Raw genomic sequence first — 13040 nt, 5'->3', positions numbered from 1 at the left:
ACCACTCCAGGGGGCCTTCCTAGTGAGCCCTGGCCCTGAGGTGCCTGCGCCCCGGGCTGCCCGCATCCTGGGCCCCTACCTGGCCAGGAAGGCCTGGAAGGGCACGCGAACGGGGAAGTTGGTGCTGCGGGTACACACGGCCTCCAGGATGCCCGCCTGGCGCAGTTGCTCTGCCACGTGACCCACATCAAAGAGGCCCGGAAGCTGTGGCCACGGGGCAGAGCCAAGGAGAGCTGAGTTGAGGGGCTCAGAGCTGTGGGGAAGGTGGGGCAGGGCCGAGGAGGGCTGAGGGGGGCAGGGCAGGGGTGGGAGGGCTCTGGTGCCAGGTGCGGGGAGAGCTCACCTTTCCCGGGTTGGGGTTGAGGCACTGGATGAAATAGACATGGCTCCTGGTGGGTGGAAGGGGGGTCACTTGAGCCCAGACTGGCCCCTGCATTCAAACTCCCTGGGGTTGAGTGTGGGGGGCCCTATTCTCACCTGCCCAGCCGGGCTAGGAGGTCCCCCAGGGAATGCTGGAAGCGAGAGGCCAGCGTGGGTTTGCCTGGTCCTTCCCCAGACTCGGGCTCTGCTTCCTGGAACAGGCTACCCACCAGCTGTGGGGTGAGAGGGGGCCAAGCCAGCTCACCTGGGCCTGTCCAGCCTGCCCCTCACCCCGACCCCCAGGGAGCCAGGGTGGGCCGGCCAAAGGTTCAAGGTGCCAGGGGCTTGAAGGCCAGCTCCTTGGGCAAGGCTGTCCGGGTGGGGAGGGCAGAATGGGGGGACAGGGGGGCCGGCAGGGGCACCTGGAGCTGGCTCTGGGCAAGCATTTCCACCACAGCAGGGTCAAGATGATCCTGGTTTCTGTTTAAAAACTTGTGAACCTGCAAGAGATAATGTGAGCGTGGGGGAGGCGAAGTCAAGGAGAGAAGGCTGGGTGTGGAAGCCAGTCCCTTTGCAAAATAATCCAGCCTCTCGCCTCTGAGTTATAAGGCCACCTTTGACACAACACTGTAAATCAACTATACTTCAATAAAAAAAAAGTTTTACAAAGGCCCCCTTTGAAGTTGGACTCATCTCACACCACGTACCAAAATTAACTCAAAATGAATGGATCAAAGACCCAGATGTAAGACCTGAAACTATAAAACTCTTAGAAGAAAACAAAGGGAGAAAGCTTCATGACATTGGACTTGGCAATGATTTCCTGAATATGACACTAAAAGCACAGGCAACAAAGGAAAAATAGATAAACTGGATTTCATTAAAACAAAAAACTTTTGTGTATCAAAATACAGTATTAAGAGGGTGAAAAGACAGCCCACAAAATAGGAGAAAATATCACATATCAGATACGGGTTTAATATCCAGATTATGTAAAGAACTCCTACAACTTAACAACAACAAAAAAATAAAACAACTCAATTCAGGACTTCCCTGGTGGCACAGTGGTTAAGGATCCGCCTGCCAATGCAGGGGACACGGGTTTGAGCCCTGGTCCGGGAAGATCCCACATGCCGCCAAGCAACTAAGCCCGTGCGCCACAACTGCTGAGCCTGCGCTCTAGAGCCTGCGAGCCACAACTACTGAGCCCGCGTGCCGCAACTACTGAAGCCCACGCGCGTAGAGCCCATGCTCCACAACAAGAGAAGCCACCGCAATGAGAAGGATGCGCAACGAAGAGTAGCCCCTGCTCGCTGCAACTAGAGAAAGCCTGCGCGTGGCAACGAAGACCCAAGGCGGCCAAAAATAAATAAATAAATAAATAAACCCAAAACCAACTCAATTCAAAAATGGGCAAAGGACTTGAATAGATATTTCTCCAAAGAAGATACACAAATGGCCAGGAAGCACGTGAAAAGATGCTTGACATCGTTAGTCATTAGAGAAATGCAAATCAAAACCACGAGATACCACTTCACACCCACTAGGATGACTATAATTTAAAAAAACGGAAAATAGCAAGTATTTGCAAGGATGTAGAAAAACTGGAACCCCCCATACACTGCTGGTGGGACTATAATATGGTACAATCACTGAAGAATAGTTTGGTGGCTCCTCAAAAAGGTAAACATAGAATTATCATATGACCAAGCAAACCTACGCCTAGGTAGATACCCAAAAGAATTGAAAGCAGTGACTCAAACAGTTACTTGTACACCCATGTTCACAGCAGCATTATTCACAATAGCCAAAAAGGTGGAAACAATTCATGTCCATCAGCAGATGAATGGATAAACAAAATGTGGTCTAAACATACAACGGAGTATTATTCAGCCATAAAAAGGAAGGAAATTCTGACACATGCTACAACATGGATGAACCTTGGAAGCATTATGCTTAATGCAATGTCAGACACATAAGGATTGTGTGTGTGTGTGTGTGTGTGTGTTATGATTCCACTTACATAAGAATAGGCAAATTTATAGATACAGAAAGTAGATTAGATATTACCAGAGTCTGAGGAAGGGGGAATTGGAGCTTAGTGTTTAATGGGTAAGTTGTTTCTGTTTGGGATAATGAAAAAGTACTGGAAATGGATAGCAGTGATGGTTACACAACATTGTGAATGTACTTAAAGACACTGAAATGTACACTTAAAAATGGTTAGAATGGGAAATTTTATGTTGTGTATATTTTACCACATTTTTTTAAAGGCCGCCTTTGTCACATACCCAGTTCTTTGTTACACTTTTGGGTCTGTTTATTGGGTTTTCAATTCTGTCCCATTGATGGGTCTGCTCCTCATCAATATCATACTCTTTTAATTACTAGAGCTTTAAAATATGTTTTAATATCTGATAGAGCAAATTCCTCCATAATCATTTGCTTTTTATATCTTATTAGCTATTCTCATGCATTTATTTTCCATATAATACTTCAGAATAATTTTGTTAAAATTCACCTCTCCTTCTCTCATAAAGGCCCCATTGGAGTATTGTCTGGAATTATATGACTTTTCTAGATTAACTGGGAAAGAGTGAACAATATAGGGCTCTCCAATAGGAATGTGGCTTTCCCCTCCATTTTTAAGTCTTGTTTTGTGACCTTCAATACAATTTTATAGTTTTCTTTAGTCAATCTCCTTCTGTTTCTTCCTTTTTTCTTTTAGATGTGATTTTTTGTTTTTGAGGTATAATTGACATATACTCCTTGTGTTTCACGTGTGGATAACTCCTGTGTAGTTTGTTTGTTTTCTTCTATAACCAGAGCATGTCACCTCCTCCAGGAAGCCTTACCTGACTTGCCCCACCTCAAACCAGTCACCTGGTCCTAGCCTTTAAACCAGGCCCCCTCCCCTCAGCAGCTCTCCTCCTGGGTAGGTGTGCAGTAGTCATGAAACTCATAAAGGGGAGAGGAGAATCCCTTCAGTGAGCACCTAGTATCTGCCAGGCACCTGCCCCGCCATTTCCATGTAATTGCATTAATCCTCAGGACAATGCTATAGGATGGACTCCCATTCCCATTTTACAGATGAGGAAATGGAGGCTCAGAAGGAGAAGTAGACTGCCTGAGGTTATCAGAGCCAGGTCCCATGCATACACTCTGCCCCTCTTGGTCTGGAGGGTCCCAAGGCCTTGACCCTCCCCACCCCATAATGCCCACCCAGAACTCAGTAAGTCATGCACTAGGTGAGGCCAAGGGCCCAGGTGGGGACAGATGGCCAAGCCTTGGAAGGGGCCTCCCCACACCTACCCCTCTCACCCGTCAGGTGACTCCCCAGGGTCACATTGCCCTCACAGATTCACCCTGATACCTGGTAGGTGACGGTCCCAGCGTAATGCCGCACGGTGAAGATGGGAAGGGGTAGCTGGGGCTTGGTGTAGCGCGGGTGGTCGCCGTGGTGGTAGTGGCACTTCTGCAGGAAGGTGTGGTCCGTGGCCTGATAAGAGGAAGAGCTTCTCAGGCCTTTGCAGGTGCCATTCCCCTGCTGGGACTGTGCTTCTCTCCCCTGCCCCCCAAAACCACAGGCACTGAACAGAAGGTGAGCTTTGGTTTTGGCCCCCAAACTTCTTTTTCAGGAAGAGTCACTCCATATCTGGGTCCTTATAAAGGGCACAGCTTCTGTCCCAGGGACTATCTTGAACAACTGGTTCGCATTTGAGAAAAAAACACAGTAGCCTTGTATACCTCAGTCAATAAGATTTGGCGGCTTAGAGGATCCTTGATGAAATCATTTAAAAGAAATGGGGCTGGGGGAACTTTAAGGCAGATTTAGCAATCACTCCTGGGAGTCTGGTCTCACAGTTACATGTGTTTCTGAACAAGTCTTTCAAAGATACTTTTAAAAACCCATCCGGTAAGAGATTAAAGTGCTAAGGAACTTATAACAACAAATACTTGGGGAAACCCTCACAAGCCCCTTATGGGGCCAGCACAGCCCCCACAACCCTGCCCCTCAGGCACAATTGTCCCCCTTCTGCAGCGAGGACTCTTGGAGAAGTCGGGAATCTCACTCAGGATCACCCAGAGACAGGATTTGAACCCAGTTTGGCCGCTGCCTTCCCAAGCTGTGCTGAGGGCCTGTGGGCAGGGTCCCAGGACCTCAGCACTTTATTGCTCCCCTGGGAGTTCCTGCTGGCTCTGGCCTGGCCACCAGGGCCTCCACTCCTTGTCCCCGACACTGGGGGCTCACCTGGGACAGCCATGTCTGGGCATCCAGGATACTCAGGAGGCTGTGGGGCTGGTCTACCAGGAGGTCCAGGCAGGACTCCTGCGGAGGCTGGGGGATGGGCACCCAGGGCAACATCTCCCGCCGACACTCCTCCTGGGAAAAGCCAGCATTTAGTTTACAGAGACCACCCATGTTCATGGGGGGACCTCATCTGAGCCAGAGCAGGGATGGCCCTCCCACTTTACAGATGAGTAAACTGAGGCTCAGAAGGACTGAGACGGTCCATAGCAAGGGGGCTTTGGGGCAGAGCTCTCGGTGTAGTGCCTTCTCTTTACCAGGGATGGCCTCTGTTCTGGGAAACAGCTGAGTGTCCCCCTGCCACCTCCATGCCCAGCTCCCCATACCTCCTCCTGGGCCAGAAGCATCTGGCTGGAGAAGAGCTGCAGGCGCTCGCTGGCGAGATTGTTGCACAGCTGCTCCAGGCCGTTGACCCGCAGTGCCTGGGGGGGCGCGTGGGCAGTGAGGTGGGCACCCACACGAGGTGGGGGCACAGGGCAGCTGGTCGGGGGGCTAGCACACAGGCCTGGTGCCCTTCATCCCCCTCCCACAGCTGCCCCCATTCTCCCCAGCACTATGCGGGAGTGGTGCCCTAGGGCTGATGCTGCCTCCTCCAGGGACAGGTCCAAAGATCCTGGCACAGCGTGCAGGCCGCCTCAGCCCAATCCCAGCCTCAATCATGCTTCCTCCCTCCAACAACCCACACCCCTGCCCTCTGCCTCAGCACCACTGTGAGCCTTCGGGCCTCTGATCACAGCCGTCCTGTGGTCTAGAAGGCACCTCTTGCCACAGCCTAACTCGCTGGCTATCAGAATGCCACATCCTCGTAAGCAGAGCTCCAGGCTCCCGCCTCCAAGAAGCCTTCCAGCATCCCTCCTGTTGGAATTACAGGCTCCTTCCTCTGTGCCCCTCAGCACTTTCCTAGTAAGCCCAGCAGAGCCCCCGCTTCATGTAGCTTTGCACAGAGTTTTGACATGTTCTAAAATACACACAAGAGCATGCACGTGCATACAGGCACACACGCACACACACAGGTGCAACGGTCATCCCCCTCCTCAGAGAGTGGATGGTCACCAAGGACACACTGGAGAGGAGGAGAGAGCAGGGGACAGGGGACAGTGCCCATCCAAGGACTGAGGTGGGGGCCACCGCCTCTTGCTCTCGCCCCTCCTCCCTGCCTTGAGGAAACAGGATGTTCTGCAAAGGGGTGAAGAACTTATGAAAACCTCAGCGTGCTTTGGGGGGATTCCCTCTCTTCCCTCTCCTCTGGGTACACAGGAGGCGAGGCCGACCCATCCGAGGGTCTTCCATTGTCTTAAGGCTCCTGTGAGACTCTGCAAGGCCAAGCAGGCAGAGCTCTCCAGAGCCGACGTCAGGGCTGCATAGGGCAGATGGCTGTACCTACGGAGCATGCAGCTGTCTCGTGGACCATCGTACGGTCAGAAAGGCAAGCAGCGCATGAATGTCCCCACAAAGGGAAGCTGCTGGGGTCCCCAGAAATAACCAGGATGAGGTGGGCACCCCGTCCTGGGCCCCACCCCCAGGGGTGACCTCAAAGCCGTAGACGTCGACGACAGTGACGGTGGCCACGCCGCCTCCCTCCCCGGGGGATGCCAGCCGCACGTTGGTTCTCCTCAGAAGCCAGGCGAAGAGCCGCGAGTACAGGGCCTTGGCCAGGGCGTCCCTGCGGGCATGGTGAGTGAGCCTCGTGCAGCAGGGGCCAGGCCTGCTCACAGCTCTCTCCTGTCCCCAGGGCCACCTGGCATTGATGGCACTTTCCATGGGCATGGATCTCGAGACGTGGCCATAGGGTGTCTCCTGAGGGCAGAGGATGTGCATGTGGTGCGTCAGGCCCAAGGTCCACACTAGTGCTCCCCAAGCCTGTGGGTGGACTGGTCAGGCCCCCGCCTCCCCAGGACCCCCGAGCTCACCGTGACCCTCCTGGTGACAGCCGCCTCCAGGCGCTCGGGCGGCACCCGCAGCAGCCGGGCTGCCGTGTGGATCTCAGCCCAGCTGGACACGACAGCCACCTCCTGGGACTCCCTCTGGACAGGCGGGAGGGAGCAGGGAGAGCTCTGCTTGTGGACTGGCTGCTTCCCATGGGGCAGGGGCAGGGCCTTGCTTTGCCTGGCAAGGGGCCCTGTTACCCAAAGGTAGATCTGGGCAGGTAGGAGCTGGCTCCGGAGTCTGAGGGCCTGAGTGTGAATCCTGACTTTACCTCTCCACTAGCTGGCGGCCCTGACAAGTCTCTTTCCTTCTCCGAGTCTCCACTGTCTTATTGTTAAAGGCGAAACAACAATTTTTATGTTATGGTGTTGTCAGGAGCAATGAATTAGAAAATATATGTAGGGAATTCCCTGGCGGTCCAGCGGTTAGGACTCTGCACGTTCACTGCCAAGGGCCCAGGTTCAATCCCTGGTCAGGGAACTAAGATCCCACAAGCTGCGCGGTGTGGCCAAAAAAAAAAAGAAAAGAAAAGAAAATATATGTAGAGTGATCTACACAGTGCCAGGTACATAATAGCTGCTCAATTAATGCCAATTATCCTCCTTAGGGTGGCAGTTTAGGGGGACAGGATCGGTATAGATGCAGAAGACCCCGGTTTCAGTTTTCTCATCTGTACAATGGGAGTTCACCTGCTTTCTGGGGCAGTGGTGAGGCCCTGATGGTGGCCCGGGGCTTTACTGTCTCCTACACACAAGTGTTTGGCATTGTTATTTCTGCCCTGATGATGCAAACAAGCCACCACCAATCCAATGTCTCAGAGGGAGCTCACCTCTGAAGAGGAGAAGCAGATGTTGCCCAGCTGCAGGACAGAGGCCAGCACAGCCCAGACTGCAGTCAACTCCTCGGTGCACAAGCCCAGCACCTGCAGGGCCTTCACCAGTACCGTGAAGTCCTGGGCATCCTCCTTGCCCTGGAGCCTGCAGGCCCGGCCCTGCAGAGCACAGCAGGGGTGAGGGGTGAGGAGTCGGGGCCTGGCCACCCGCAGCTTCCCTCTCCTCAGACCCTTCCCTGGGCAGGTCCCGTTGTCCAGCACCGAGGGGGCCTTCCCCCACCTGGTTGAGGTAGTAGTAGGTCTCCGGCCCCTGTAGGGAGAGCCGCTCCCGTTCCATGGGGTCCAGCCCGGCCAGCAGCTCATAAAAAACATGGAAGCTCCGCTCAGCCTGGGCCTCAGGGGAGAAGGACTGGCTTAGGGGGAGCAACGGCCTGGTCCTGTGCCCCAGGGGAGCAGGGACAAGTCCTGGGGAAGGCAGGCTTGGGGGCTGAGGGACCACAGCCCCTCACCGTGGCTCCTCCCTCTTTCCCACTCTGGGGGCAGCGGGCCAGGTCGTACCTGAAACACCACTCTCGAGGTCTCAAGCAGATAATGTGACACAGAAGCTCCCAGGATGACCCCTCTGTGGACACAGGACACTGAGTGAGGGGGGCCCCCCACTCAGAATGGGACCCACCGTGGGCTGGACCCAAGGGCAGCAGTCTCAGGTTCCCAATAAGGGAAACTGATCATGGGTGACCCTGCCCACCTGGACCCCCGTCACTCACTGCTGCAGGCAGAGGCCTAAGACCTGGCCAAAGCGGCTGGCATTGGCATTGAGGACTGTCTTGGCGTGGCCAAAGCTGCTGAGCATGGGCAGCACGTCGTCCAGCTGGATGGGGGAGGGGCATTCAAGTATCCCTGGGAGCAGCAGTGGTGCCCACTGATCAGGCATCCCAGCCGAGGACACTGTGTACCTGGGAGCTCTGCTGGTCCATGGAGGGGGTCAGTCACCCCAGCCCTCCCTGCCCCCGCAGTAGGCAATGTCTGGGGCTGCCCCGGAGGAGAAGCCAGAGGCCTGAAGACCACCCTTCTGGCCCAAAGGAGTAGGATGGTCTCCCTTGGATCCCTGGGAAATGGCGAGCTGCCCCTCACCTGACATCTTCTGCCCCTTGTCTGCTCCTGCTCCAGGCTGCTTAGGAACTGCACAATCTTTTTGGAAGCTTCTGTCTTCCCAGAGCCGCTGTGCCCACTGCAGGAGGGAGAGGCTGCCAGGGTCTCCAGGAAGGGGCACAGAGGACAACCCCACTGAGCCCGAAAGTGGGGATATGCCCACCTGGAAGTGATACCTGCCCTAAAGGAGACTCCCAGAAATGCAGAAACATAGACCTGGGGCATAGAGACCAAACAGAAAAAAGTCCCCAAGATGCCTCGTTCAAGGGGCACAGTCTTAGGAAGTCCAAAGCTGTTGCCCAGCAGTGGACCAGACAGGCAGTTTCAAATGCAGACCTCACATCCCCCCTCCTCCCGGCTTTCAGTGTGGCCTGAAGGTTCAGCCAAGCAGGGCAGCCATCACTCACCTCAGGAGGATGCAGGTGCCCTGCCCAGTGCTCTGAGACAGGCTATAGGCTGCTGCCACGATGGCAAAGACGTGTCTGGGGGAGGAGGGTGGAAGCAGAAGAGAAGGTTACCAGAGATGGGCATCTGGGGCCTCCTGGGCGTAGGCAGGTCGTGCCTGCCATGCCCTGGACCTCAGTCAATGGGACGTGCTGGGGCTTCGCCACCTGGGGGTGAGCAGAGGGCTGGTGGGGCAAATTCACGTACGGGGTGGTGTTAGGGGTCTTCCTAGGGCGGTAGCTGGCCAGGACCTCAGGTGAGAAGAGAGGCAGGGGCCGGCAGGGGTTCAGAGCGAGCAGGAGGGGCCCCCCAAAGGTCTGGGAGGAAAGTGGAAGCTCTCATCAGAACATGGAGGGAGCAGGGGATGCAAATAGAGTGGAGCTCTGATGCCCCCGGCCCCTCCCCGCTCTGCAGGACCCCAGAGAGGGTTCAGCACCCAGCCCAGGGAGGAGAAAGATGGAGGGGGAAGCTCCAGGGGTGCCCGGAGGGCCCTCTGATCCCTGGGGAAAGGGAATCCCAGCCCACCATCCCCTCTTGGGTCCCCCGTACATAGATTCGGCCCAGGTAAAACCTCTTCTTGAGGCACAGCAGCACGGAGCTGTCGCACACCGGCCTGTAGGGAAGCAGGGTGGAGAAGCAGGGAGTTGGGGGCAGAAGGAGATCCTGGGTTAGCGCTGCCACTGGCTGCAGAGACACTTCCACCAAGTCATGCACCCTCTCCGAGCTGGTCCATAATACAGGGGTCTGGCTGCTAAACAAGTTACCAGCGCCGTGGGCGCTACAAGCAGGACCAGGCTGCTGACCCAGAGGGAAGCTTTGTGCCAATTAGAGAAGGAAGGAACACCTGATTCTCACCCCTCACCTGCCCCCTTCCAGCCAGACGACCTTGTGTGGCAAAATCCCATGTAAGGATACAATTCATAAAAGAACGGGGGTAGGATGGGATACGATCAAGTGTGACCCAGGCATGGCAGGTTTGGGACCGCGCCCGCTCACCGCAGCCGGGCCAGGTCCTCGGTGTCTTCCAGGCCTTCCCCGAGGCTCCTGCCCTCGGCGCCGGGAGAGGGCGGCGCCTCCAGGCCGGGCCCGAGGCTCAGCTCCAGGTCCTTCTCCAGCGCCTCCTCTGTCTCATCCTCCGGCTCCCATCGATCCCTCAGGAACCCGCAGGGGCTCGGGCTCCTCTCCCGCCGCAGGCGGGTCTCCAAGATGAGCCGGGGCAGCAGTGCTTCGGTGCCAAACCCAGGGTCCTCGCGGGGGTCCTCGCCCTGCGCCCAGTGCACCGGAGCCTCGGCTCCCAAGGTCTCCGGCTCCGCTTCGCTGCTGGAGCCGCTCTCGAGTGGGGGCTCGTCGGCGAGAGTCGGGCCGAGAGAGCCGTGGCGGCGCCCGGCCACCCTTTCTCCACTCGCCCTGCGCCCCTCACTGTCCCCTGAAGCCCCCGCACAAAACCAAAAGTGCCCCTCCCCAGCGGGGGCTTCCGCGGACGCTTCCTCTGAGATCTGGCTGCTCGAGGTCCTCCCTGCCCTGTGGATCCTGGGGAACATGACCGCGAACTTGGGATCTGCAGTCGGGTCCGCGTCCTCAGAAGTGTCGTCGGGGGCTGGCCTTTCCGCAACCTGCGGGGAACTCGAGCCGCCACCAGGGGGAGCCCTCGGTCGCCCGCCCAGCCCAGCTACGCCCGCCAGGCTCAGCACTAGACGGCGCCTCAGCCCCGGCCCGCGGCCCCGCCCCTCGTCCGCCGCCCGCGCCTCGCCCGCCCGCGGCCGGAGCCGCAGCCAGCGCAGGAGGCCCAGGCCCCGTGCCACCCGCAGGAGCCGGTCCTTGAGGCCCGAGGGGCAGGGACCCGCGGCCTGGGGAGCGGGCCCTGGCGGGGGCCTCGCGCGAAGCCTGCCGAGCGCCACCAGGGCGACCAGCGGCGCTGGCTCCCCGGACCCTTCTCCTCCAGCCCCCGCTTCGCTCACGCCCTCCTCCTCTTGCACCTTCCCCACCCCCTCTCCGACCTGGGTACGCTGACCCCGGGCGGTCGAGGCCTCGGCTCTTCCGGGCTCGGGGCCCCTCGGCTCAGCCTCGGGCTGCACCCCACTGTTTCTCGCGTCCCGGGCCGGCTTGGGGTCTCGAGAAGCCCGCGAGCTCCGGGCAACGCACGCGCGGCTGCCCTCGAGGGGACTGGAGGCCGCGGCTTTACTGGCCGGGTCAGCCTCTTCGGCCTCAGTGGACCCGCTTGTCGTTCGTGGGGCTGCCCGTAGGCTCCGTCCAGGCCCGGCCCCCTCCAGACTCAAGTCTGTGGCAGTCTCGGAATCCTCGGTCTCTCCCTGGGGCCTCTCCCCCGACGATCCTTCCGGGCTCCGGGGCCCGGCGGGGGGCTTGTCACCGCCTCTGCCGTCGCTGCTCAGGCCGTCGCTGCCCGGGCGTTCTCTCGGCGCCTCGAGCGCTGACTCCGGACCGGTTTGGGTGCTTCCCGAGCCCATGGCCGTTTGCTCCGAGTTGGGCCGCCGCTCTGGGGCCCCGCCGCTCTGGCTGCCGCTCTCCAGGGCCTCGCGGGCTTCGCTGTCCGGGCAGGAGCTGGCCCCGTCTCCATCCGACGTGTCCGCATTGAGGCTGCGGGTCTCATGGCGGCCCCGCTGAACCGAGCGTCCCCGCCCTTTTCCTCTTCTCCTGCGGCGGTCGCGCCCGCGTGTCCTTCCTCCTCCGAGGAGGCTCTTCTCCTCCAGGCGCCCCCCACGGCCGTCCCCGGGCTTGTGGCTTTCCTTAGGCCCGCATCTCGGACGCCGCGCGCTGCCTCGTCTCCCCTCAGCCTCCGGCCGTCTGCAGTCGCCGTTCTCCTCTACGGTCGGCTTCCTGCGGCCACCGGGGGTCTCCTGGCCCCCCGCGGTGCAGGGCTCCAAGAGTGGTCTCGCTCCGTGGGCTTTACCGCGGGCCTGTCGGCGCTCCCGGCTGGGCGCGCTGTCGGCGCTGGCCGACCCGGATTCCTGCTCCCCGGAGGTCGGCCTCCCGGGTCCCTCCGGGCGCTGGGGCGTTTTGCCCTTGCTCCTGCCCATGGTTTGTTTCCCGGCGTCTCCCTCCTCTCCTCTTCCCTAGGAGCTGGCTGCCCGCAGGTGCCCTCGGCAGCACATCACACAGGTTGAGGCTACAGGCTCAATCTACCCACCCCTGCATCTCCCGCCTTAGGCGTGAGCATCAATAATGCAGGTGTCTGCGGGTCCTGACCTCCTCGGCCAACAATAGAGTGGAGGCCGCCCAGGAAAGAGGAGCTGCAACTGCGGACAAAGACCGTGGACAGGGCAACCGTGCCACCTGAAGTTGCTGCTAGCCAGGCCAGCCTGGCGCCACGCCAAATCGAGGGGGCCCATCCTCTGCTCCCGCCTCACTGCTTCTTCAGCAGGGGCTGAGGGGGCGCCAGAAGAACCGTCCTCCTTGTCCTGGGGTCTCTACGGGAATCCACCCTCCTCCCCTGCATTGGCAGGCGGATTCTTAACCACTGTGCCACCAGGGAAGTCCAGGTTACCCATTTCTTGTATTGCCTTCAAGAGCTATCCATGCAGAGAAAAGCAAGTATTCTTTTTCCCTTTGAGCACAGGTGGAAGCTTTTCTGGCTCATGGCTCTTCACTCTGCTTTTTCCAATCTAACAGATTAACCTGGAGATTTCATAACAGTACATAACTATCTTCTTTTTCTTTTCTTTTTACAACTGCATAGTAATCCAGCAAGTGAATGTGCCATAGTTTAACCAATTCTTTATTGATAGTGTGAAAATTAATCAAGGGAAACCTTACTAAAACGGAGTCCAGAGGCCAGAAGGGGGAGCGCTTACATGCTTACCACTCCACCTCAATGCAGCTCCCAAGGGAAAGAAATGTACTTTGTACTACAGCCAGCTGGAGGAAAAAAGATTTTCCCCTTGCCTGGCAACAGCTCAGCCAATGAGAAACTGTCAAACTAAGACAATGAAAAGCCACTGTACTTCAAATTCCCAATTTCCTCCAATGGTCTTTTTGTTTATAACAGCCTTTCCCAACTTC

The 13040-nt window shown here is 57.6% G+C and overlaps 1 protein-coding gene across 1 annotated transcript in view; it reads right to left on the bottom strand.

Annotated features, from left to right (window-relative positions):
• The window catches only part of MYO15B (myosin XVB), a 32215-nt gene extending 20157 nt beyond the window's left edge, over nt 1-12058 (bottom strand). Inside the window, 19 exon segments of the mRNA XM_068530990.1 lie at nt 80-204; nt 344-389; nt 478-593; nt 783-860; nt 3734-3859; nt 4613-4744; nt 4996-5091; nt 6200-6332; nt 6408-6466; nt 6580-6693; nt 7425-7586; nt 7708-7821; nt 7986-8049; nt 8195-8298; nt 8562-8684; nt 8983-9061; nt 9231-9340; nt 9573-9636; nt 10020-12058. Coding sequence (XP_068387091.1) covers nt 80-204; nt 344-389; nt 478-593; nt 783-860; nt 3734-3859; nt 4613-4744; nt 4996-5091; nt 6200-6332; nt 6408-6466; nt 6580-6693; nt 7425-7586; nt 7708-7821; nt 7986-8049; nt 8195-8298; nt 8562-8684; nt 8983-9061; nt 9231-9340; nt 9573-9636; nt 10020-12058 — 3884 coding nt within the window.
• Between the last annotated feature and the right edge of the window lie 982 nt (nt 12059-13040).

Source organism: Eschrichtius robustus, chromosome 20 (assembly GCF_028021215.1).
Source record: "Eschrichtius robustus isolate mEscRob2 chromosome 20, mEscRob2.pri, whole genome shotgun sequence".
Lineage (NCBI taxonomy): Eukaryota > Metazoa > Chordata > Mammalia > Artiodactyla > Eschrichtiidae > Eschrichtius > Eschrichtius robustus.
The sequence above is the reverse complement of the archived record's forward strand: the minus strand, read 5'-3'. Positions and strand labels throughout refer to the sequence as shown.